The sequence below is a fragment of the Parambassis ranga genome, chromosome 13 (genome assembly GCF_900634625.1).
Source record: "Parambassis ranga chromosome 13, fParRan2.1, whole genome shotgun sequence".
NCBI lineage: Eukaryota > Metazoa > Chordata > Actinopteri > Ambassidae > Parambassis > Parambassis ranga.
In genome coordinates, this window is record NC_041033.1 from 5607050 (window position 1) to 5631535 (window position 24486).

Below are 24486 nucleotides of genomic sequence, written 5' to 3' on the forward strand. Positions count from 1 at the left end.
TTGGTCTGAAAGGTCAGTGGTCACTTTAAATCTCCGCTTCACAGAGCTCGTGAGAGGACGCACTGTTTCCGGAAGCGAAGAAGAGACTACATGCTCACGTGCCACCACACCTACTAGTCCGAGCCACTTTTCTTTTTTTTGCCAGTCACACAAAACATCAGATTACAGGCACAGTGGGCGTGGCTCTGACTGTAAAACTTCCTCCTTCCTTAAACTTCTCTCCTCACTCTTCTACGCAGGCTGCTCTTCCCTGCTTGAGGTAGGCATCTGGTTTAAATATGACGGATGAACTCGTAGCAGTGGTTGGCACTGTCGCCTCACAGCAAGAAGGTTCCCGGTTCGATTCCTACTGGGGCTTTCCTGTGTGGAGTTTGCATGTTCTCCCTGTGCCTGCGTGGGTTTCCTCCGGGTACTCCGGCTTCCTCCCACATTCTAAAGACGTGTTATTTGGTCATTCTACAAGTTGCCCGTAGGTGTGACTGTGAGTGTGAATGGTTGTCTGTCTGTGTGTCGCCCTGCGATGGACTGCGACCTGTCCACGGTGTAAGCAAGCTGGGATAGGCTCCAGCCCCCCCGTGACCCAAAGCGGGTTCATAGAAGATGGATGGACAGACTTATATACATACTTATATATATATTTATGATATACAGTAAATGCAAATAATGATTTGTCGCCTATCTGCCGTCTGTCTAGAGCTCAACATTCAACGTACTAAAAATACGCCCTCATAACTGTGATGTCATGACTTTCACTTCTTATTTCGTTTCACCAGCTGAAGGAAAGACATGTTTCAGGCGATGCACATACTCAGTTGTAGCTTTACATGTTTTATTTACAGAAATCTGCACATTATCACTTGTTGAAGAGACAATGATGAACCGCTGCGGTCTGCTTACTGTCAATAAGGAGCCAGGTACAGTGCTGTCATGTGTTATTATTATTGTTATTACGAAGTTGATGTCTCTTTATTCTACATATAAAAATCATTAACGTTTTCCCTTCATACTCGTCATCATATCTGTTGTGTCAGTGTGTTTACATAGTTTTCCTTTTATCATTTTTTAAGCGTGCTGCTCGGTAGGTGTAGGTTTAAAGGGGAGATTAAAACCATTAGAATGTTTCTGTTGTGTTTGTCAGTTCCTCTGAAGAGCATTGAGGTGGAGCTGGAGGTGAGGGACCATGTGGCAACAGTGGTCTCCACTCTGAACTATGAGAACAAGGAGGACAAACCAGTGGAGGCTGTGTTTGTCTTCCCTCTGCCTGGAGATGCTGCTGTCTGTCATTTCAGTGCAAAGCTTGGACAGACGCAGATTGTAGCTGAGGTGAAGGAGAAACAGGAGGTGAGCTGCACAGAAAGATTCAGTCACTGTGAAGAAAACCAAACGGTTACTGACATGTGTCACCTGTACTGCAGGCTCGTGAGGAGTATGATGATGCACTGAGCTCCGGTCAGCAGGCCTTCCTGTTGGAGGAGAGCCAGCAGAGTCCAGATATATTCTCTCTGAGTGTGGGCAGTCTGCCTCCAGGAGAGAGCGCCTCCATCAGGCTGGAGTACGTCACTGAGCTGGCTGTGCAGGCTGATGACGGGCTGAGGTTTAGTCTGCCTGCTGTGCTCAACCCTCGCTACCAACCTCAGGGTAGGACAACACTGCATCAGTGTTCACAGACACATACTGATGGAAGCCAAAGAGCACTGTGCAGTGATAAGGCCAGCAGCTTCCCAGAGCCTCCCACCTCAAACAACAACCAGAGGGCTAAGAGTTGTGTCTCATGTTTGCAGGTAGTGAAGGGTCCAGTGTCCAGGTCACCTCTGTTCCAGCCTCTCTGGTGCCCTACAGCCTGTCTTTGTCTGCCCGAGTGTCCTCTGCTCGTCCAGTCTCTAAGGTGGAGTCCAGCTGCTCCTTGGACCCTCTCCAGTACCTCAACACTGATCAAACCCAGGCCACGGTAGGTAGAGTGCGAATGTGTCTGCTGCGTGTGGACGGTCATCTGAAGTGAACACTGAATGTTAATGTGTGTGTTTGAACTGTAGATCAAGTTGTCTGCAGGACACAAGTTTGACAGAGATGTTGAACTGCTGATTTATTACAAAGACGCCCACCAGCCCACTGCTGTGGTGGAGGCAGGACAGGCCTCTGCCAAGCAGGGTGAGTAACCAGTCAGTGAAGTTATAATAAATGGTTCATTAAGCTCACCTGTAAGCAAATGAAGTGTTGGAATGACAGTGAAGAGCAGGTTTGTGATTTCCTGTGTGTCAGGCTCTCTGATGGGTGATCCAGTGGTGATGGTGAGCCTGTACCCTGAGTTCCCTCAGTCTGTGATGTCTACAGTCGCCTCACGTGGAGAGTTTGTGTTCTTATTGGATCGATCTGGAAGCATGGGGTGTTCACTGAATAACAGAGAGCATGGAGAAACTCGTATCAGCAGTGCCAGGGTATCCAGCAGTGTTCACTGTCTTTCTAAAATCCTCCACAGTGTCCCTCTGATGCAGTGACCTTCACTATCTGTTCTTCATTAAGGACACTCTGCTGCTGCTGTTGAAGAGCTTACCAATGGGCTGCTATTTCAACATCTACAGCTTTGGCTCCAGCTTTGAACACATCTTCCCGTAAGTGACTCCTTCATATCTGGCAGCTAGTGAGAGTCTTGATGTTGGATATTGAATACATGCACGTGTGCATTGCTGAATGTGTTTGTGCAGTAAGAGTGTGGAGTACAGCCAGCAGACCATGGAGGAGGCTCTGAAGAAAGTTGAGGAGATGGATGCTAATCTGGGAGGAACAGAGATCCTGATGCCGATCAGACATATTTACAGCCAGCCCTGCATCCCCAATCAGCCCAGACAAGTAAGACTCATGGACACACACAAACACACAACACCTGCTGCAGGTTTCTTGGTGTGATCTAACAAACTCTACTTCTCTCCAGCTGTTTGTCTTTACTGATGGAGAGGTAGGAAACACCAAAGAAGTTGTAGATCTGGTGAAAAGGAACTCAGGGTCCCACAGGTGAAAAACACAACAATCACAATACAATCCTCAGTGTGTCCATGTGTTCAGTGTGTGTAAACAAACTGCTGTACTGCAGGTGTTTCTCTTTTGGGATTGGAGAAGGTGCCAGCTCTGCTCTGATCAATGGTTTGGCCAAGGAGGGAGGAGGTCACGCTCAGTTCATCACAGGGACTGACCGGATGCAGCCAAAGGTAAGACAGTAAACACAGTGAAGCTCAGCAGCAGTGAATCTGTGTCTGCTCAGAGATCAGAGTTCCAGTGAGTAAAAACCCAGAGCTTAGTGTGTGCTGATACTTTTTATTATTTTTCAGGTGATGCAGTCGCTGCGATTTGCTCTGCAGCCGGCTGTGGTGGACGTCTCAGTCACATGGGATTTACCAAAGGGAGTGTCTGTGACTGCCCTCTCTCCACCTATCACAGCACTTTTTCAGGGTCAAAGGTCACTGATTTATGCACAGCTGACTGGACAGGTAGGAGCAGCTCCACCTCATGTTTTTCATCAGGTATGTGGCGACAGTGATGGTTTCTAACACTGTGATGATAGAGTTCAGAGCCAGCAGAGGGCAGTGTGACGGTGAAGTACAGCCTGGCAGGTCATCCCTCTCAGAACCAGCTGAACTTCAGCCTCAAACCTGCAGAGGACACTGGGTAACACATGTTTGATACAGACGGCACTGTTCTGCTTTGGATCTTTGCAGATGATCAGTTTTTTGTCCAGCATGTCTCTTGCTTCATATCCAGTGTGTCCTGCATTAGAGTGCAGCTCTCTGTGAGATTGAAACAAACAAGTCACTGGTAAACAAACATTATATCTCTGTCTGAGTGTTTCCTTCTCTCTGCTGTCTGCAGATCAACAGTCCACAGGTTGGCTGCTCGGACTCTGATTCGCTCCCTGGAGATGGAAGAGAGAGAAAAGAGAGAAGAGAAGGATGGAGTGAAGAAGAAGGTGGTGGAGCTCAGTGTCCAATCAGGAGTGAGCAGCTCTTTCACTGCCTTCATTGCTGTTAATAAAACTGATGGCGAAGCGATTCAAGGACCTTTGCTACGCAGAAACATTCAAACATTATCCAGTGAGTATTATTAACAACATGATGTCACACATGTATTATTTGTAATTTAAGTTTGAAACTTGTTTCATAAGAATTATCACCAACAGAATATGTTTTACTATTTGCTTCATAATCATCTTTATCTTCAAGTGCATCTCTTCAGCGCTGCAGCTCCAGCAGGATTCATGGGTAAATATAATCTTAAATGGGACTGAAAACATGTCTGTGTGTAAACACTGATCCAGTGAGTTATCCATACTAATATTTGAAACAGCAATGTGATATTTAGATTTTTTTTTTCAACGTCAGTCATTGAAGTTATGATCTTGTTTAATACAAAAATATCAAACCATTAGTTTCAGTGTTGATGTTTGTTTAGTTTTTGTCTTTTGCTCTTTATAAAAGCGTGTAGGAGACGGCGTTGCACACCAATGCAGGGCTTTTCTGTGCTTCCACAACGTAAGTAAAACACCAAAGTGTGTCTGTGTGTAAATACTGTTCAGATACACTAAATGAATATAAACATTAAACAGAGCACTATATCTGTGCACTTTAACAGTCTGTGCTCTGGTGTTTTGACTCTTCTACTGGTATTACAGTTATGATATGAAAATCATGAAATCAATCATGAAGTGTAAAATATGTTCCATTATTATACATTTGGAGTATTTTACATTCTATTGAATATCTAAAACCCTTTAAATGCTACTTGTAATGTCCTCATTGTCTGTTCTTCATCATATGTGCATACAGTTGTTTTTCATTGGGCTCTATATATTGGTAATGGGAGTGGCCATAGTGTACCAGAATACGTGTGTGTGTGTGTGTGTGTATATATATATATGTATATATATCTGGAGAGACCTTAAAATGGCTGTCCACAACATGCCTCCTATACTGAAGCTACGACTTCCCCGCCTTTGCTGTGCTCACTTTTCTGCTTCAGCAGCTCAACCTCACCTCAGGGCGGGAGGATCCCCTTTGGAACAACAGGAACTGGTTTCCCAGATGAAATGTTTAAGAAAGCCTGTCATGTCTCTGATTAATGCTGGGGGTAATGTCTTTTACAGTGCATTATTTATTTCATTTTGTGTGTCTATATGCTAATATGTCAAAATAATATCACTCCAAATACTGTATAATCAAACACAGCCAACCCAATCGTGCATCTCTGAAGCTTCCAGCCTTTTAATGCATTGGAACTAACTTTCTGCTGTGGTCACTTTTCTGCTTTAACAGCTAAATCTCGTCTCAGTGGGCGACACTCTTTTGAACAACAGCTGGGTTCCAGATACCCTGACGTGTCTCTGAATGATGATGGGGGTAATGTCTTTTACGGTGCACTTATTTATTTAATTTTGTGTGTCTATGTGCTAATATGTCAAAATAATCACACTCCAAATACAGTTTAAGCAAAAACCCACTAAAGACTCAACATGTCTTCTTCTATACTGAAGCTACAGCTTCCCAGTCTCCTCGAGACCCTTTGCTGCAGCTGGTCTCTCTCCAGAAGGCGTCTGGCTGCTGGCAGCTCGATCCAGCTCTGGCTGCTGCACTGGGAAAGACCAGTGAGGAGGTGGAAAAGTCAAAGCCTGCACTGGTGGGTCAACATTAAAAACAATAGCACAGTTTCATGGTGTCCACAGACACACACAGGAAATAATGAACTTGTTTAGTGCACGGTGTCAACACAGTTTGCTTTGCTGAACTAGGTCAACAATGAAGGGTGGGCCACCATTCTGGCTCTGATCTGGCTTCATGGTTTCAAGATGGATGCAAAGGAGGAGTGGGAGCTGCTGGCTATGAAGGCTGTGTCATGGCTCCGTGCTCAGAATGGTAGAAAACCTAATAATAAATGCTGAACTGCTGTTTTTATCAGTGTGTGCTGTCCTCCATGTTTATTCTTGTGATGTTCTTTCAGCACTGAGAGTGACAGACTGTGTGGATGCTGGAAATGCACTGCTGGGTTCTAGCGTGCAGAAAGACGCCCTCGGACTCTGAGGTCTTCATTTAATGCTTTTTTCTTCAGGATTGAATGATCAGAGTTACAACATACTAGCTACACTCTTATCAATACTTCTGTATTTTTGGCATTTGTTCTTTGATGTCTGTTCATTTGAACCTATTTTGGATGTATTGTAGAAACAACAACGGAAAAAAAGAATAAACTGAGATTTTATGTTGGCTGTGTTCATTGTGCTGCAAAAACATTTCAACCTAGAAGCAGTCATTTCTGATCTTTATTGTTGACTGCAATGAATCACTGCTTTGGTGGGATGAGGTTCTGGGCTCTGGGCCGCTGAGCACAGGCTAGACTGTCTGAGTCAACTCCACTAACAGTACATGCATACAAAAAGAGGGGACGTCCACCTACATCACCTGGGTTCAATGCCTTGTGTTAAAAATAATATTGGCACAATGAGTGACTGCATTTAGTTACTGTAACAACAGAAGTTCATCAAAGATGGTAAATAAAAAATCAAAACAATGCAGCTCTACATCTGTCTGTCATACGAATGTGAGGCCAAAATGTCTGGCTTCTTTAAAGAGGGTGAAGCCAGAGTCTGCACATCAGAGGTCAAGAGGTGAAGCTGTATCTCTGCTGTTCAGCCTAAGCATGCACCCACTTCCATGTTGAGCAACATTTTCAGGAGCTTGGCTGCTGACCACAATGTTATATAACAATATGAATGTTATAGTTACCGGTAATGTTATATTAACAATAACTAATTAAATACAAATGTATGGAATATGACAAGTTGCACACACTAATAACAAACTAGCTAACTTGCAAAAATTTATTTAAGGAGTTTTTTATTTTTTAGTTGGGGGATGTCCCATTGTGACCTACATACTGCAGCCAGTGACCACCCGGCAATCCAGATGTTTTGACCTCACTTTTGGGGAGCTGTTATGGTGTCCGTCTGTCTCTGCATTTTTATGCATTTATATATATTTTTGAACAAAAGCCTGATTCTTATTATCAGCTAGTTTTGTATCTTTTTGAAATGATTTATTTGGAGCATCAGAAACTTCCTGTTGTCCCAACAGAAGCATCATGTCACTGCTGGAGATGAATGTTGGTCTGAAAGGTCAGTGGTCACTTTAAATCTCCGCTTCACAGAGCTCGTGAGAGGACGCACTGTTTCCGGAAGCGAAGAAGAGACTACATGCTCACGTGCCACCACACCTACTAGTCCGAGCCACTTTTCTTTTTTTTTGCCAGTCACACAAAACATCAGATTACAGGCACAGTGGGCGTGGCTCTGACTGTAAAACTTCCTCCTTCCTTAAACTTCTCTCCTCACTCTTCTACGCAGGCTGCTCTTCCCTGCTTGAGGTAGGCATCTGGTTTAAATATGACGGATGAACTCGTAGCAGTGGTTGGCACTGTCGCCTCACAGCAAGAAGGTTCCCGGTTCGATTCCTACTGGGGCTTTCCTGTGTGGAGTTTGCATGTTCTCCCTGTGCCTGCGTGGGTTTCCTCCGGGTACTCCGGCTTCCTCCCACATTCTAAAGACGTGTTATTTGGTCATTCTACAAGTTGCCCGTAGGTGTGACTGTGAGTGTGAATGGTTGTCTGTCTGTGTGTCGCCCTGCGATGGACTGCGACCTGTCCACGGTGTAAGCAAGCTGGGATAGGCTCCAGCCCCCCCGTGACCCAAAGCGGGTTCATAGAAGATGGATGGACAGACTTATATACATACTTATATATATATTTATGATATACAGTAAATGCAAATAATGATTTGTCGCCTATCTGCCGTCTGTCTAGAGCTCAACATTCAACGCACTAAAACACGCCCTCATAACTGTGATGTCATGAGTTTCACTTTCATTTCGTTTCACCAGCTGAAGGAAAGACATGTTTCAGGCAATGCACGTACTCAGTTGTAGCTTTACATGTTTTATTTACAGAAATCTGCACATTACCACTTGTTGAAGAGACAATGATGAACCGCTGTGGTCTGCTTACTGTCAATAAGGAGCCAGGTACAGTGCTGTCATGTGTTATTATTATTGTTATTACGAAGTTGATGTCTTTATTCTACATATAAAAATCATTAACGTTTTCCCTTCATACTCGTCATCATATCTGTTGTGTCAGTGTTTTTACATAGTTTTCCTTTTATCATTTTTTAAGCGTGCTGCTCGGTAGGTGTAGGTTTAAAGGGGAGATTAAAACCATTAGAATGTTTCTGTTGTCTTTGTCAGTTCCTCTGAAGAGCATTGAGGTGGAGCTGGAGGTGAGGGACCATGTGGCTACAGTGGTCTCCACTCTGAACTATGAGAACAAGGAGGACAAACCAGTGGAGGCTGTGTTTGTCTTCCCTCTGCCTGGAGATGCTGCTGTCTGTCATTTCAGTGCAAAGCTTGGACAGACGCAGATTGTAGCTGAGGTGAAGGAGAAACAGGAGGTGAGCTGCACAGAAAGATTCAGTCACTGTAAAGAAAACCAAACAGTTACTGACATGTGTCACCTGTACTGCAGGCTCGTGAGGAGTATGATGATGCACTGAGCTCCGGTCAGCAGGCCTTCCTGTTGGAGGAGAGCCAGCAGAGTCCAGATATATTCTCTCTGAGTGTGGGCAGTCTGCCTCCAGGAGAGAGCGCCTCCATCAGGCTGGAGTACGTCACTGAGCTGGCTGTGCAGGCTGATGACGGGCTGAGGTTTAGTCTGCCTGCTGTGCTCAACCCTCGCTACCAACCTCAGGGTAGGACAACACTGCATCAGTGTTCACAGACACATACTGATGGAAGCCAAAGAGCACTGTGCAGTGATAAGGCCAGCAGCTTCCCAGAGCCTCCCACCTCAAACAACAACCAGAGGGCTAAGAGTTGTGTCTCATGTTTGCAGGTAGTGAAGGGTCCAGTGTCCAGGTCACCTCTGTTCCAGCCTCTCTGGTGCCCTACAGCCTGTCTTTGTCTGCCCGAGTGTCCTCTGCTCGTCCAGTCTCTAAGGTGGAGTCCAGCTGCTCCTTGGACCCTCTCCAGTACCTCAACACTGATCAAACCCAGGCCACGGTAGGTAGAGTGCTAATGTGTCTGCTGTGTGTGGTCGGGCATCTGAAGTGAACACTGAATGTTAATGTGTGTGTTTGAACTGTAGATCAAGTTGTCTGCAGGACACAAGTTTGACAGAGATGTTGAACTGCTGATTTATTACAAAGACGCCCACCAGCCCACTGCTGTGGTGGAGGCAGGACAAACCTCTGCCAAGCAGGGTGAGTAACCAGTCAGTGAAGTTATAATAAATGGTTCATTATGCTCACCTGTAAGCAAATGAAGTGTTGGGATGACAGTGAAGAGCAGGTTTGTGATTTCCTGTGTGTCAGGCTCTCTGATGGGTGATCCAGTGGTGATGGTGAGCCTGTACCCTGAGTTCCCTCAGTCTGTGATGTCTACAGTCGCCTCACGTGGAGAGTTTGTGTTCTTATTGGATCGATCTGGAAGCATGGAGTTTTCACTGAATAACAGCAAGCAGGAAAAAACTCGCATCAGCAGTGCCAGGGTATCCAGCAGTGTTCACTGTCTTTCTAAAATCCTCCACAGTGTCCCTCTGATGCAGTGACCTTCACTATCTGTTCTTCATTAAGGACACTCTGCTGCTGCTGTTGAAGAGCTTACCAATGGGCTGCTATTTCAACATCTACAGCTTTGGCTCCAGCTTTGAACACATCTTCCCGTAAGTGACTCCTTCATATCTGGCAGCTAGTGAGAGTCTTGATGTTGGATATTGAATACATGCACGTGTTCATTGCTGAATGTGTTTGTGCAGTAAGAGTGTGGAGTACAGCCAGCAGACCATGGAGGAGGCTCTGAAGAAAGTTGAGGAGATGAATGCTAATTTTGGAGGAACAGAGATCCTGATGCCCCTCAGACATATTTACAGCCAGCCCTGCATCCCCAATCAGCCCAGACAAGTAAGACACATGGACACACACAAACACACAACACCTGCTGCAGGTTTCTTGGTGTGATCTAACAAACTCTACTTCTCTCCAGCTGTTTGTCTTTACTGATGGAGAGGTAGGAAACACCAAAGAAGTTGTAGATCTGGTGAAAAGGAACTCAGGGTCCCACAGGTGAAAAACACAACAATCACAATACAATCCTCAGTGTGTCCATGTGTTCAGTGTGTGTAAACAAACTGCTGTACTGCAGGTGTTTCTCTTTTGGGATTGGAGAAGGTGCCAGCTCTGCTCTGATCAATGGTTTGGCCAAGGAGGGAGGAGGTCACGCTCAGTTCATCACAGGGACTGACCGGATGCAGCCAAAGGTAAGACAGTAAACACAGTGAAGCTCAGCAGCAGTGAATCTGTGTCTGCTCAGAGATCAGAGTTCCAGTGAGTAAAAACCCAGAGCTTAGTGCGTGCTGATACTTTTTATTATTTTTCAGGTGATGCAGTCGCTGCGATTTGCTCTGCAGCCAGCTGTGGTGGACGTCTCAGTCACATGGGATTTACCAAAGGGAGTGTCTGTGACTGCCCTCTCTCCACCTATCACAGTAGTTTTTCAGGGTCAAAGGTCACTGATTTATGCACAGCTGACTGGACAGGTAGGAGCAGCTCCACCTCATGTTTTTCATCAGGTATGTGGAGACAGTGATGGTTTCTAACACTGTGATGGTGTCTCAGAGTTCAGAGGCAGCAGAGGGCAGTGTGACGGTGAAGTACAGCCTGGCAGGTCATCCCTCTCAGAACCAGCTGAACTTCAGCCTCAAACCTGCAGAGGACACTGGGTAACACATGTTTGATACAGACGGCACTGTTCTGCTTTGGATCTTTACAGATGATCAGTTATTTGTCCAGCATGTCTCTTGCTTCATATCCAGTGTGTCCTGCATTAGAGTGCAGCTCTCTGTGACACTGAAAGAAAACAGAAAACTAACAAGTCACTGGTAAACAAACATTATATCTCTGTCTGAGTGTTTCCTTCCCTCTGCTGTCTGCAGATCAACAGTCCACAGGTTGGCTGCTCGAACTCTGATTCGCTCCCTGGAGATGGAAGAGAGAGAAAAGAGAGAAGAGAAGGATGGAGTGAAGAAGAAGGTGGTGGAGCTCAGTGTCCAATCAGGAGTGAGCAGCTCTTTCACTGCCTTCATTGCTGTTAATAAAACTGATGGCGAAGCGATTCAAGGACCTTTGCTACGTAGAAACATTCAAACATTATCCAGTGAGTATTATTAACAACATGATGTCACACATGTATTATTTGTAATTTAAGTTTGAAACTTGTTTCATAAGAATTATCACCAACAGAATATGTTTTACTATTTGCTTCATAATCATCTTTATCTTCAAGTGTATCTCCTCAGCGCTGCAGCTCTAGCAGGAGTGAGGGGTAAATATAATCTTAAATGGGACTGAAAACATGTCTGTGTGTAAACACTGATCCAGTGAGTTATCCATACTAATATTTGAAACAGCAATGTGATATTTAGATTTTTTTTTTCAACGTCAGTCATTGAAGTTATGATCTTGTTTAATACAAAAATATCAAACCATTAGTTTCAGTGTTGATGTTTGTTTAGTTTTTGTCTTTTGCTCTTTATGGAAGCGTGTAAGAGACGGCGTTGCACAACAATGCAGGGCTTTTCTGCGCTTCCACCACGTAAGTAAAACACCAAAGTGTGTCTGTGTGTAAATACTGTTCAGATACACTAAATGAATATAAACATTAAACAGAGCACTATATCTGTGCACTTTAACAGCCTGTGCTCTGGTGTTTTGACTCTTCTACTGGTATTACAGTTATGATATGAAAATCATGAAATCAATCATGAAGTGTAAAATATGTTCCATTATTATACATTTGGAGTATTTTACATTCTATTGAATATCTAAAACCCTTTAAATGCTACTTGTAATGTCCTCATTGTCTGTTCTTCATCATATGTGCATACAGTTGTTTTTCATTGGGCTCTATATATTGGTAATGGGAGTGGCCATAGTGTACCAGAATACGTGTGTGTGTGTGTGTGTGTATATATATATATATATATATATATATATATATATATATATATATATATATCTGGAGAGACCTTAAAATGGCTGTCCACAACATGCCTCCTATACTGAAGCTACGACTTCCCCGCCTTTGCTGTGCTCACTTTTCTGCTTCAGCAGCTCAACCTCACCTCAGGGCGGGAGGATCCCCTTTGGAACAACAGGAACTGGTTTCCCAGATGAAATGTTTAAGAAAGCCTGTCATGTCTCTGATTAATGCTGGGGGTAATGTCTTTTACAGTGCATTATTTATTTTTATTTTGTGTGTCTATATGCTAATATGTCAAAATAATATCACTCCAAATACTGTATAATCAAACACAGCCAACCCAATCGTGCATCTCTGAAGCTTCCAGCCTTTTAATGCATTGGAACTAACTTTCTGCTGTGGTCACTTTTCTGCTTTAACAGCTAAATCTCGTCTCAGTGGGCGACACTCTTTTGAACAACAGCTGGGTTCCAGATACCCTGACGTGTCTCTGAATGATGATGGGGGTAATGTCTTTTACGGTTCACTTATTTATTTAATTTTGTGTGTCTATGTGTTAATATGTCAAAATAATATCGGTCCAAATACAGTTTAACCAAAAACCCACTAAAGACTCAACATGTCTTCTTCTATACTGAAGCTACAGCTTCCCAGTCTCCTCGAGACCCTTTGCTGCAGCTGGTCTCTCTCCAGAAGGCGTCTGGCTGCTGGCAGCTCGATCCAGCTCTGGCTGCCGCACTGGGAAAGACCAGTGAGGAGGTGGAAAAGTCAAAGCCTGCACTGGTGGGTCAACATTAAAAACAATAGCACAGTTTCACGGTGTCCACAAACACACACAGGAAATAATGAACTAGTTTAGTGCACGGTGTCAACACAGTTTGCTTTGCTGAACTAGGTCAACAATGAAGGGTGGGCCACCATTCTGGCTCTGATCTGGCTTCATGGTTTCAAGATGGATGCAAAGGAGGAGTGGGAGCTGCTGGCTATGAAGGCTGTGTCATGGCTCCGTGCTCAGAATGGTAGAAAACCTAATAATAAATGCTGAACTGCTGTTTTTATCAGTGTGTGCTGTCCTCCATGTTTATTCTTGTGATGTTCTTTCAGCACTGAGAGTGACAGACTGTGTGGATGCTGGAAATGCACTGCTGGGTTCTAGCGTGCAGAAAGACGCCCTCGGACTCTGAGGTCTTCATTTAATGCTTTTTTCTTCAGGATTGAATGATCAGAGTTACAACATACTGTCTACACTCTTATCAATACTTCTGTATTTTTGGCATTTGTTCTTTGATGTCTGTTCATTTGAACCTATTTTGGATGTATTGTAGAAACAACAACGGAAAAAAAGAATAAACTGAGATTTTATGTTGGCTGTGTTCATTGTGCTGCAAAAACATTTCAACCTAGAAGCAGTCATTTCTGATCTTTATTGTTGACTGCAATGAATCACTGCTTTGGTGGGATGAGGTTCTGGGCTCTGGGCACAGGCTAGACTGAGTCAACTCCACTAACAGTACATGCATACAAAAAGGGGACATCCACCTACATCACCTGGGTTCAATGCCTTGTGTTAAAAATAATATTGGCACAATGAGTGACTGCATTTAGTTACTGTAACAAGTCTACATTCACTTTGAAACTCAAAGGTTTGGTTTGGTTGAACACATTCACACTCGTCAGCTAATAAGCTTAGTCTGGTTTGTATTTAGCAAAGAGTTAAACAGAGTAACAGAAGTTCATCAAAGATGGTAAATAAAAAAACAAAACAATGCAGCTCTACATCTGTCTGTCATACGAATGTGAGGCCAAAATGTCTGGCTTCTTTAAAGAGGGTGAAGCCAGAGTCTGCACATCTGAGGTCAAGAGGTGAAGCTGTATCTCTGCTGTTCAGCCTAAGCATGCACCCACTTCCATGTTGAGCAACATTTTCAGGAGCTTGGCTGCTGACCACAATGTTATATAACAATATGAATGTTATAGTTACCGGTAATGTTATATTAACAATAACTAATTAAATACAAATGTATGGAATATGACAAGTTGCACACACTAATAACAAACTAGCTAACTTGCAAAAATTTATTTAAGGAGTTTTTTATTTTTTAGTTGGGGGATGTCCCATTGTGACCTACATACTGCAGCCAGTGACCACCCGGCAATCCAGATGTTTTGACCTCACTTTTGGGGAGCTGTTATGGTGTCCGTCTGTCTCTGCATTTTTATGCATTTATATATATTTTTGAACAAAAGCCTGATTCTTATTATCAACTAGTTTTGTATCTTTTTGAAATGATTTACTTATTTGGAGCATCAGAAACTTCCTGTTGTCCCAACAGAAGCATCATGTCACTGCTGGAGATGAATGTTGGTCTGAAAGGTCAGTGGTCACTTTAAATCTCCGCTTCACAGAGCTCGTGAGAGGACGCACTGTTTCCGGAAGCGAAGAAGAGACTACATGCTCACGTGCCACCACACCTACTAGTCCGAGCCACTTTTCTTTTTTTAGGGGGGGGGGCAGTCACAGTAAATATCAGATTACAGAAACTGTGGACGTGGCTCTGACTGTAAAACTTTATTGTTATTTTCTCTCCCAGGCTGCTCTTCCCTGCTTGAGATAGGCATCTGGTTTAAATATGACGGACGAACTTATATAAAGGCAAATAATGATTTGTCGCCTATCTGCCGTCTGTCTAGAGCTCAACATTCAACGTACTAAAAATACGCCCTCATAACTGCGAAGTCATAAGTTTCACTTTCATTTCGTTTCACCAGCTGAAGGAAAGACATGTTTCAGGCGATGCACATACTCAGTTGTAGCTTTACATTACTTTTATTTACAGAAATCTGCACATTACCACTTGTTGAAGAGACAATGATGAACCGCTGTGGTCTGCTTACTGTCAATAAGGAGCCAGGTACAGTGCTGTCATGTGTTATTATTATTGTTATTACGAAGTTGATGTCTCTTTATTCTACATATAAAAATCATTAATGTTTTCCCTTCATACTCGTCATCATATCTGTTGTGTCAGTGTTTTTACATAGTTTTCCTTTTATCATCTTTTAAGCGTGCTGCTCGGTAGGTGTAGGTTTAAAGGGGAGATTAAAACCATTAGAATGTTTCTGTTGTGTTTGTCAGTTCCTCTGAAGAGCATTGAGGTGGAGCTGGAGGTGAGGGACCATGTGGCTACAGTGGTCTCCACTCTGAACTATGAGAACAAGGAGGACAAACCAGTGGAGGCTGTGTTTGTCTTCCCTCTGCCTGGAGATGCTGCTGTCTGTCATTTCAGTGCAAAGCTTGGACAGACGCAGATTGTAGCTGAGGTGAAGGAGAAACAGGAGGTGAGCTGCACAGAAAGATTCAGTCACTGTGAAGAAAACCAGACGGTTACTGACATGTGTCACCTGTACTGCAGGCTCGTGAGGAGTATGATGATGCACTGAGCTCCGGTCAGCAGGCCTTCCTGTTGGAGGAGAGCCAGCAGAGTCCAGATATATTCTCTCTGAGTGTGGGCAGTCTGCCTCCAGGAGAGAGCGCCTCCATCAGGCTGGAGTACGTCACTGAGCTGGCTGTGCAGGCTGATGACGGGCTGAGGTTTAGTCTGCCTGCTGTGCTCAACCCTCGCTACCAACCTCAGGGTAGGACAACACTGCATCAGTGTTCACAGACACATACTGATGGAAGCCAAAGAGCACTGTGCAGTGATAAGGCCAGCAGCTTCCCAGAGCCTCCCACCTCAAACAACAACCAGAGGGCTAAGAGTTGTGTCTCATGTTTGCAGGTAGTGAAGTGTCCAGTGTCCAGGTCACCTCTGTTCCAGCCTCTCTGGTGCCCTACAGCCTGTCTTTGTCTGCCCGAGTGTCCTCTGCTCGTCCAGTCTCTAAGGTGGAGTCCAGCTGCTCCTTGGACCCTCTCCAGTACCTCAACACTGATCAAACCCAGGCCACGGTAGGTAGAGTGCTAATGTGTCTGCTGCGTGTGGTCGGTCATCTGAAGTGAACACTGAATGTTAATGTGTGTGTTTGAACTGTAGATCAAGTTGTCTGCAGGACACAAGTTTGACAGAGATGTTGAACTGCTGATTTATTACAAAGACGCCCACCAGCCCACTGCTGTGGTGGAGGCAGGACAGGCCTCTGCCAAGCAGGGTGAGTGACCAATCAGTGAAGTTATAATAAATGGTTCATTAAGCTCACCTGTAAGCAAATGAAGTGTTGGAATGACAGTGAAGAGCAGGTTTGTGATTTCCTGTGTGTCAGGCTCTCTGATGGGTGATCCAGTGGTGATGGTGAGCCTGTACCCTGAGTTCCCTCAGTCTGTGATGTCTACAGTCGCCTCACGTGGAGAGTTTGTGTTCTTATTGGATCGATCTGGAAGTATGACCTCTTTACTGACTAACAGCAAGCAGGAAAAAACTCGCATCAGCAGTGCCAGGGTATCCAGCAGTGTTCACTGTCTTTCTAAAATCCTCCACAGTGTCCCTCTGATGCAGTGACCTTCACTATCTGTTCTTCATTAAGGACACTCTGCTGCTGCTGTTGAAGAGCTTACCAATGGGCTGCTATTTCAACATTTACAGCTTTGGCTCCAGGTTTGAACGCATCTTCCCGTAAGTGACTCCTTCATATCTGGCAGCTAGTGAGAGTCTTGATGTTGGATATTGAATACATGCACGTGTTCATTGCTGAATGTGTTTGTGCAGTAAGAGTGTGGAGTACAGCCAGCAGACCATGGAGGAGGCTCTGAAGAAAGTTGAGGAGATGGATGCTAATCTGGGAGGAACAGAGATCCTGATGCCCCTCAGACATATTTACAGCCAGCCCTGCATCCCCAATCAGCCCAGACAAGTAAGACCCATGGACACACACAAACACACAACACCTGCTGCAGGTTTCTTGGTGTGATCTAACAAACTCTACTTCTCTCCAGCTGTTTGTCTTTACTGATGGAGAGGTAGGAAACACCAAAGAAGTTGTAGATCTGGTGAAGAAGCACTCAGGGTCCCACAGGTGAAAAACACAACAATCACAATACAATCCTCAGTGTGTCCATGTGTTCAGTGTGTGTAAACAAACTGCTGTACTGCAGGTGTTTCTCTTTTGGGATTGGAGAAGGTGCCAGCTCTGCTCTGATCAATGGTTTGGCCAAGGAGGGAGGAGGTCACGCTCAGTTCATCACAGGGACTGACCGGATGCAGCCAAAGGTAAGACAGTAAACACAGTGAAGCTCAGCAGCAGTGAATCTGTGTCTGCTCAGAGATCAGAGTTCCAGTGAGTAAAAACCCAGAGGTTAGTGTGTGCTGACACTTTTTATTATTTTTCAGGTGATGCAGTCGCTGCGATTTGCTCTGCAGCCAGCTGTGGTGGACGTCTCAGTCACATGGGATTTACCAAAGGGAGTGTCTGTGACTGCTCTCTCTCCACCAATCACAGCACTTTTTCAGGGTCAAAGGTCACTGATTTATGCACAGCTGACTGGACAGGTAGGAGCAGCTCCACCTCATGTTTTTCATCAGGTATGTGGAGACAGTGATGGTTTCTAACACTGTGATGATAGAGTTCAGAGGCAGCAGAGGGCAGTGTGACGGTGAAGTACAGCCTGGCAGGTCATCCCTCTCAGAACCAGCTGAACTTCAGCCTCAAACCTGCAGAGGACACTGGGTAACACATGTTTGATACAGACGGCACTGTTCTGCTTTGGATCTTTACAGATGATCAGTTTTTTGTCCAGCATGTCTCTTGCTTCATATCCAGTGTGTCCTGCATTAGAGTGCAGCTCTCTGTGACACTGATAGAAAACAGAAAACTAACAAATCACTGGTAAACAAACATTATATCTCTGTCTGAGTGTTTCCTTCCCTCTGCTGTCTGCAGATCAACAGTCCACAGGTTGGCTGCTCGGACTCTGATTCGCTCCCTGGAGATGGAAGAGAGAGAAAAGAGAGAAGAGAAGGATGGAGTGAAGAAGAAGGTGGTGGAGCTCAGTGTCCAATCAGGAGTGAGCAGCTCTTTCACTGCTTTCATTGCTGTTAATAAAACTGGTGGTGAAGCGATTCAAGGACCTTTGCTACGCAGAAACATTCCAACAGTATCCAGTGAGTATTATTAACAACATGATGTCACACATGTATTATTTGTAATTGAAGTTTGAAACTTGTTTCATAAGAATTATCACCAACAGAATGTGTTTTACTGTTTGCTTCATAATTGTCTTTATCTTCAAGTGTATCTCTGCGCAAAATTGGGTTCACCAATGACAATGTCCTGTGCAGCTCCAGCAAGAGTGAGGGGTAAATAAAATCTTAAATAGGATTGAAAACATGTCTGTGTGTAAACGTAGAAATACAGTAAATAAGTAAAGCACTGAACAGACCAAATATTTCTGTGCTCTTTCACTTATTTAGATCTTTATATTGAAATATAGTGTGTACTGTATGAGCTGTTCTGTCATTGTAATGTGAAAAGTTACTTTGGAATATTCCAACAGCATCTGTGTTTTAAGCAAATATTTGCTAAAAAAGTCAGAAACCTCTTGTTGCTCTCTGCCTGTTTGTAACCTTTTAATATCTTTACCTCATCTTTTTTGGGGGGGCACTGTTCATTTACTGATGTGTGGAGGTCCAAGAGGGTGTACTGGAGGTAAGTAAAACACTATTTTTAACATATACATGCTACAGTCTTATGCAAAAGTTTGGGCACCCCTTAGGAAAATCAGTGCATCACTTTGTCACTTGCTGAGCTTTTGAAGCAGCAGCCTCATTTTTACATATGTCATACCTTATGGAAACAAAAACATTTGAGTAGTGAAACAACTTTGATTGTCCCAACAGAAACGTTTTTATGTGCATTTAAACAAAGCATGTGCATGAATTTGGGCACCCTTTCAATCACATTGATTTTAATGTGAAGCACAAAAATGCTTTGTTTGGCTCGTTAGATCTTCAGTTACAAAGACAGGTAGAATCAATCATGAAAAAGGCTGTTTAACAAATGTAACTGCTGGCTGTGCTAAACAGCTCTCCACTGACCTAAAAACTAAGATAATTCATTATTATAATTCATTATTATGAATTCATTATTATGAATTAGGAGAAGGGTACCAGAAATGATCTGGAAGGTTTGGACTGTCTGTCTCCACTGTCAGAAATCACTGTGAAGGAAAGATGTGGTAGGCGGAAACAAAGGCACAAGGATGGTTAGAATGGTCACAGACCAGCCACAGACCACCTCCAGAGAACTACAAGAACATCTGGCTACTGGTAGTGTAGTTATTCATCGTTCCACAATCCAGTGTACTTTACACCAGGAAAAGCTCATTGGCAGGATGATGCACAATTTCTTGAGTGTTCATCACAAGAAGCGTCACATGAGGTATGCAGCACATCTGGACAAGAAAGAAGCATTTTAGGATAGAAATACTGTGGTCAGATGAGACTAAGAGAGTTATTTGGTCACAACCAGAGGAGGCATGCATGGTGTAAGAAACACATTGAAGTCCATGAGAGGAAGTTACTGCCTATCATGACATTTGGTGGAGGGTCCATTAGGTTATGAGTCTGCGTGGCTAGCACAGGTACTAGAGACCTTGTTAAAGTTATGGTTAGGGTTAGGCCACATGGATTCCTCTCAGTATGAGCAGATTCTTGACAAGTGTTGTGTTCAAGAGTTAGTCTCAAAGTTAAAGCCACACCAGGGTTGGATTTTTTAGCAGGACAATGACCCTAAGCACTGTTTAAAATCCACCAAGGAATTCATGCTGAAGCACAAGTACCATGTTCTGGAAGGGCCACCACAGTCCCCAGACCTTAACATCACTGAAAATGTATGGATTGATTTGAAGCAGGCTGTCAATGCACCAAAGCCAAGAAACCTGACTGACCTGGAGGTGTTTTTGGAAAAAAATACCACCTGCCTTCGGGCTTCAGGGACTGTCTGTGGCTATAGGAGGTGTCTATAGGCTGTTATTGCAGCAAAAAGAAGCTCTACTAAATATTAATGGAATTATTTCTTTGGGGTGCCGAAATTTATGCACCTGCCTGATTTGATTAAATGCACATAAACATGTTTCTGTTGGGCCAATCAAAATTATTTCACTACTGAAATGTTTTGTTCAAGTATAACTTGTTAAAATGAAGCTGCTGCTTCAAAAGCTCAGCAAGTGACAAACTGATGCAGTGATTTTCCTAAGGGGCGCCCAAACTTTTGCATAAGACTGTATATGCAATGCAACAATATCCAAGGGGTTCTGTAGTCAGAATGTGTGTGTGCATGCTGACAGTGTGTTCCCATCTGTGTTTGTCCCCACCATGGGACAGAATCATTAGTGTGTCTCACAAGATATGTGTGTATCTGAGTCTTAGTGATAGACGTACAGTGATGCTGTTAGAGACAGGGTAGCATTATAGTGAAGTGTTTTATCATTATGAAAACCAACCTACCTTCTTAATACATTTGAACTAACTTTTCTGCTGTGGTCACTTTTTTTAACAGATCTACCTCGCCTCAGGGGGGAAGGATACTCTTTGGAACAACAGCTGGGTTCCCAGAGGAAATCTTTAAGACACTTTCACATGTCTCCGGATGATAATTGGGGTAATGTCTTCTACGGTGCACTTATTTATTTCATTATGTGTGTCTATGTGCTAATGTGTCAAAATAATCACACTCCAAATACAGTTTTAACCAAAAACCCACTAAAACGTCAACGTGTCTCCTTCTATACTGAAACCCATTACTGTTTTGTTTTAGTGTTTTGTCCATCAATGGTCCATTATCAATGGTCTGTGGCTCAGGAGACACTGAAAAAGACATATATGGCATGTTGCAGATGAACCTGTGTCTAACAAGATAGTCGTACAGTGATAATGTTATTGAGAGAAGATAATAGGATAATGGTGAACTGCTTTATCATTATCCATCCATACATCATGTGAACCCGCTTTTGTCCTGTAGTACAGGGTCACAGGGGCTTTATCATTATGAAAACCAAAACTAATCCATAAACCCATTATTATTCTGTTTTTATACAAGTTTAACCAAGGCCTTTGAACTAAGGCTGTACTCACAGGGTGTCATTGTAATGTGAAATATTACTTATCAGACATTTGGAATATTCCAACAGCATCTGTGTTTTAAGCAAATTTTTGCCTCAAAGGTCAGAAACCTATTTATTTGTTGCTGTCTGTTTGTAACCTTTTAATATATTTAACTCGTCTTTTTTAGAGGGGGGACGTTATGGCCAGACATGTAAAGTTGACATGAGAGGAATGTTGAGCCATTATTTTTTGACCTCGACGTTTTATCAAATTGTTATTACAAAAATGTGACTTCTGCATGAGGAGACACTGAAAAAAGCACAGTGTAACTTTGACAAGGCTGTGTTAATTTATTGATCCATTGATTTCAGTTTGACCTGATACCCTTTTTCAAGCATGTGCACTAATGCTAATAAGCTCAAAACTATTAAATAATATCCAAGGGGTTCTGTAGTCAGAATATGTGTGTGCATGCTGACAGTGTGTTTCCATCTGTGTTTGTCCCCACAATGGGACAGAATCATTAGTGTGTCGTACAAGATATGTGTGTATTTGAGTCTTGGTGATAGACATACAGTGATGCTGTTAGAGACAGGGTAGCATTATAGTGAAGTGTTTTATCATTATGAAAACCAACCTACCTTCTTAATACGTTTGAACTAACATTTCTGCTTTAGTAGTTCAACCTCCCCTCAGTCCGGGGGAATACTCTGTGGAACAACCGCTGGGTTCCCCGAGGAAATCCAGATACTCTGACATGTCTCTGGATGATGATGGGGGTAATGTCTTTTACGGTGCACTTATTTATTTAATTTTGTGTGTCTATATGCTAATATGTCAAAATAATATCGGTCCAAATACAGTTTAAGCAAAAACCCACTAAAGACTCAACATGTCTTCTTCTATACTGAAGCTACAGCTTCCCAGTCTCCTCAAGACCCTTTGCTGCAGCTGGTCTCTCTCCAGAAGGCGTCTGGCTGCTGGCAGCTCGATCCAGCTCTGGCTGCCGCACTGGGAAAGACCAGTGAGGAGGTGGAAAAGTCAAAGCCTGCACTGGTGGGTCAACATTAAAAACAATAGCACAGTTTCATGGTGTCCACAAACACACACAGGAAATAATGAACTAGTTTAGTGCACGGTGTCAACACAGTTTGCTTTGCTGAACTAGGTCAACAATGAAGAGTGGGCCACCATTCTGGCTCTGATCTGGCTTCATGGTTTCAAGATGGATGCAAAGGAGGAGTGGGAGCTGCTGGCTATGAAGGCTGTGTCATGGCTCCGTGCTCAGAATGGTAGAAAACCTAATAATAAATGCTGAACTGCTGTTTTTATCAGTGTGTGCTGTCCTCCATGTTTATTCTTGTGATGTTCTTTCAGCACTGAGAGTGACAGACTGTGTGGATGCTGGAAATGCACTGCTGGGTTCTAGCGTGCAGAAAGACGCCCTCGGACTCTGAGGTCTTCATTTAATGCTTTCTTCTTCAGGATTGAATGATCAGAGTTACAACATACACTCTTATCAATACTTTTGTATTTTTGGCATTTGTTCTTTGATGTTTGTCTGTTCATTACCTGTGCCATAATATTGGCACAATGAGTGACTGCATTTAGTTACAGTAACAAGTCTACATGCACTTTGAAACTCAAAGGTTACAACATACTGTTTACACTCAACATGTTGATTTTCCTATCTGCTCTTTGCAAAGAACCAATGCTTGTTGATACATATTAGTGATATAGTCCAACTAATAATGTATTACATATTGGGTGCTAAAGTTTATTACGTTTTTCTTAAAAAGTATGCTTTTCAGATAACAGGGTTTGTCCTTGACCATCAGTATTAGCAGTAAAAGCTGAATGTATGTTATGGCTGAAATTTGACCAGCATTAAATAAAATGAGCCTTGGTGGCTTCATTCTTCATTTGTTCATTGTGGGGTAAAAACACCTCTGCCTAGAAGATTCAAGAGCTTTTATTTACCACTTGTACACAAACAGACAGTACCTCTAATAGGTGATGTATTAGCAATTTCTATAGAACTCTTCACATTATACACTTCATACGTTCTGACAGTTTGATTTCAGTCTGATAGATAAATCCTATAATAAAACATGAGGCTCCATTTATTTGTATCAGTAATCACACTGTATACATATTTATTTGTTTATATATTTATTGTCTGTATTATGTGTGCCATGGTGATGGATCTCATCATAGAAGTGACATCATCCATAGCCCCTTTGTAAAGTTCTGCACTGTTGATCCTCAGTCATTATTGGACTACTTTCAGCAGAGTGCACATACAGTTTACCCACTGCAAGATTTCCACAGCGATGTTTGACCGTCAACAGAAGGTTTGTTCCTCTAATATGTTCTACATCTTGTTCATCTACAGCTTCACTGTACAGAGCTGCTGCTGTTGTCGTCGTCGTTGGTGTGAGGCCAGTTTATCTCACAGATGATCCATAACTTCTGTATCTTTCGTCTTTGTCTTGTTGTGAACAGAAAACCCAGATTTCTCCTGAAAACACAGAGGAAAGTCAGATTGTACGGCATCCCAGTTTAGAAGAGAGGTCAGAAATTTTAACTTGGTGACAGGAAAACACAACATAAAACTGTATGATGGGATAGAGTTGATGGATGTGTTGAACTGCTGAAAGATGTTTCTGAACATACTTCCTACTGGTTTACTACGTAATAAAGTTACTTATGTGTATCCTCTAAATCAAACCTGTTTGTATTTTTGCAGGATGAGTTCATCACAACCTTCATAGAGCAGATCAGGAGTCTGGCTTCACCGCTGCAGAATCTGCTGGGGGCGGACTGCGTCTGTCCTGTGGAGGCAAACTTGATGTTCAGCATGGACGACACAATAACATGCAAAAGGTAAAAACACACAGACACACACACACACTCCTTTTGATTAAGTTGTAGTGCAAGTTATGTGTGATGTTTCTCAACGAGATCATTTGTGTGTGTTTGTGTTCAGTTGTGGAGCTAAATTCCTGGTGCTTCACCTGAAGAGGTTCAGGATCAACCGGTTCCTGCAAAAGGAGACGCTAAGACACTGGATGGTGAGTGGTGGCTCCACTATGACGATGCCAACTTCATCGAGATGAGCAGATCCTGCAGGGAAGCAGGGAACTGCTTACATCCTGTTCTACCAAAGACGGGTAAGAGAACAGTGGGACAGCCAAGGAGATGTCACACAAACTGTGACACTGTTTAAAGTGTGTCAGTGTTGTTATAATAGCTTAGTGCTCATTCAGGTTATGGAACACATATACATGATGAGCAAACACAGCTGAAAGTAATGCACACACACTACACACTGCAGCTAAAGCTAAAACACCTAAACAACTAGTAAGACACCTTTTTTAATAATTTTGAAA

The 24486-nt window shown here is 43.2% G+C and overlaps 2 protein-coding genes and 1 long non-coding RNA gene across 13 annotated transcripts; all 3 read left to right on the top strand.

Annotated features, from left to right (window-relative positions):
• Positions 1-85: 85 nt before the first annotated feature.
• Positions 86-13424, top strand: LOC114444452 (von Willebrand factor A domain-containing protein 5A-like). 8 transcript variants are annotated; one of them, XM_028419017.1, is made up of 21 exons: positions 86-259; positions 840-914; positions 1139-1341; positions 1416-1638; positions 1782-1948; positions 2034-2148; positions 2260-2435; positions 2521-2609; positions 2703-2847; positions 2930-3009; positions 3089-3203; positions 3324-3482; positions 3557-3660; positions 3862-4082; positions 4212-4250; positions 4467-4520; positions 5008-5115; positions 5301-5384; positions 5519-5661; positions 5774-5897; positions 5983-6240. In XM_028419017.1, the coding sequence occupies exons 2-21, from the start codon at positions 872-874 to the stop codon at positions 6060-6062; spliced, it is 2472 nt and encodes an 823-aa protein (XP_028274818.1). In that variant the 5' UTR covers positions 86-259; positions 840-871; the 3' UTR covers positions 6063-6240. The 8 variants fall into 8 exon arrangements, with proteins under 8 accessions (XP_028274818.1, XP_028274814.1, XP_028274816.1 ...); XM_028419016.1 differs by lacking the exons at positions 86-259; positions 840-914; positions 1139-1341; ... (16 more) ...; positions 5774-5897; positions 5983-6240 and adding exons at positions 7291-7401; positions 7980-8054; positions 8277-8479; ... (16 more) ...; positions 12958-13081; positions 13167-13424; XM_028419018.1 differs by lacking the exons at positions 86-259; positions 840-914; positions 1139-1341; ... (16 more) ...; positions 5774-5897; positions 5983-6240 and adding exons at positions 7291-7401; positions 7980-8054; positions 8277-8479; ... (16 more) ...; positions 12958-13081; positions 13167-13424.
• Positions 13425-14650: 1226 nt separating this feature from the next.
• LOC114444454 (von Willebrand factor A domain-containing protein 5A-like) lies at positions 14651-23009 on the top strand. 4 transcript variants are annotated; one of them, XM_028419026.1, is made up of 21 exons: positions 14651-14673; positions 14900-14974; positions 15199-15401; positions 15476-15698; positions 15842-16008; positions 16094-16208; positions 16320-16495; positions 16581-16669; positions 16763-16907; positions 16990-17069; positions 17149-17263; positions 17384-17542; positions 17617-17720; positions 17934-18154; positions 18284-18349; positions 18678-18698; positions 20550-20651; positions 21772-21873; positions 22008-22150; positions 22263-22386; positions 22472-23009. In XM_028419026.1, the coding sequence occupies exons 2-21, from the start codon at positions 14932-14934 to the stop codon at positions 22549-22551; spliced, it is 2478 nt and encodes an 825-aa protein (XP_028274827.1). In that variant the 5' UTR covers positions 14651-14673; positions 14900-14931; the 3' UTR covers positions 22552-23009. The 4 variants fall into 4 exon arrangements, with proteins under 4 accessions (XP_028274827.1, XP_028274825.1, XP_028274826.1 ...); XM_028419024.1 differs by lacking the exon at positions 14651-14673 and having other exon boundaries at positions 14808-14974; XM_028419025.1 differs by lacking the exon at positions 14651-14673 and having other exon boundaries at positions 14808-14974; positions 21775-21873.
• Positions 23010-23172: 163 nt separating this feature from the next.
• Positions 23173-24215, top strand: LOC114444458 (uncharacterized). The gene is made up of 4 exons (XR_003671559.1): positions 23173-23448; positions 23600-23667; positions 23844-23980; positions 24084-24215. It is a non-coding gene; the product is annotated as an uncharacterized LOC114444458 (long non-coding RNA).
• The last annotated feature ends 271 nt before the right edge of the window (positions 24216-24486 follow it).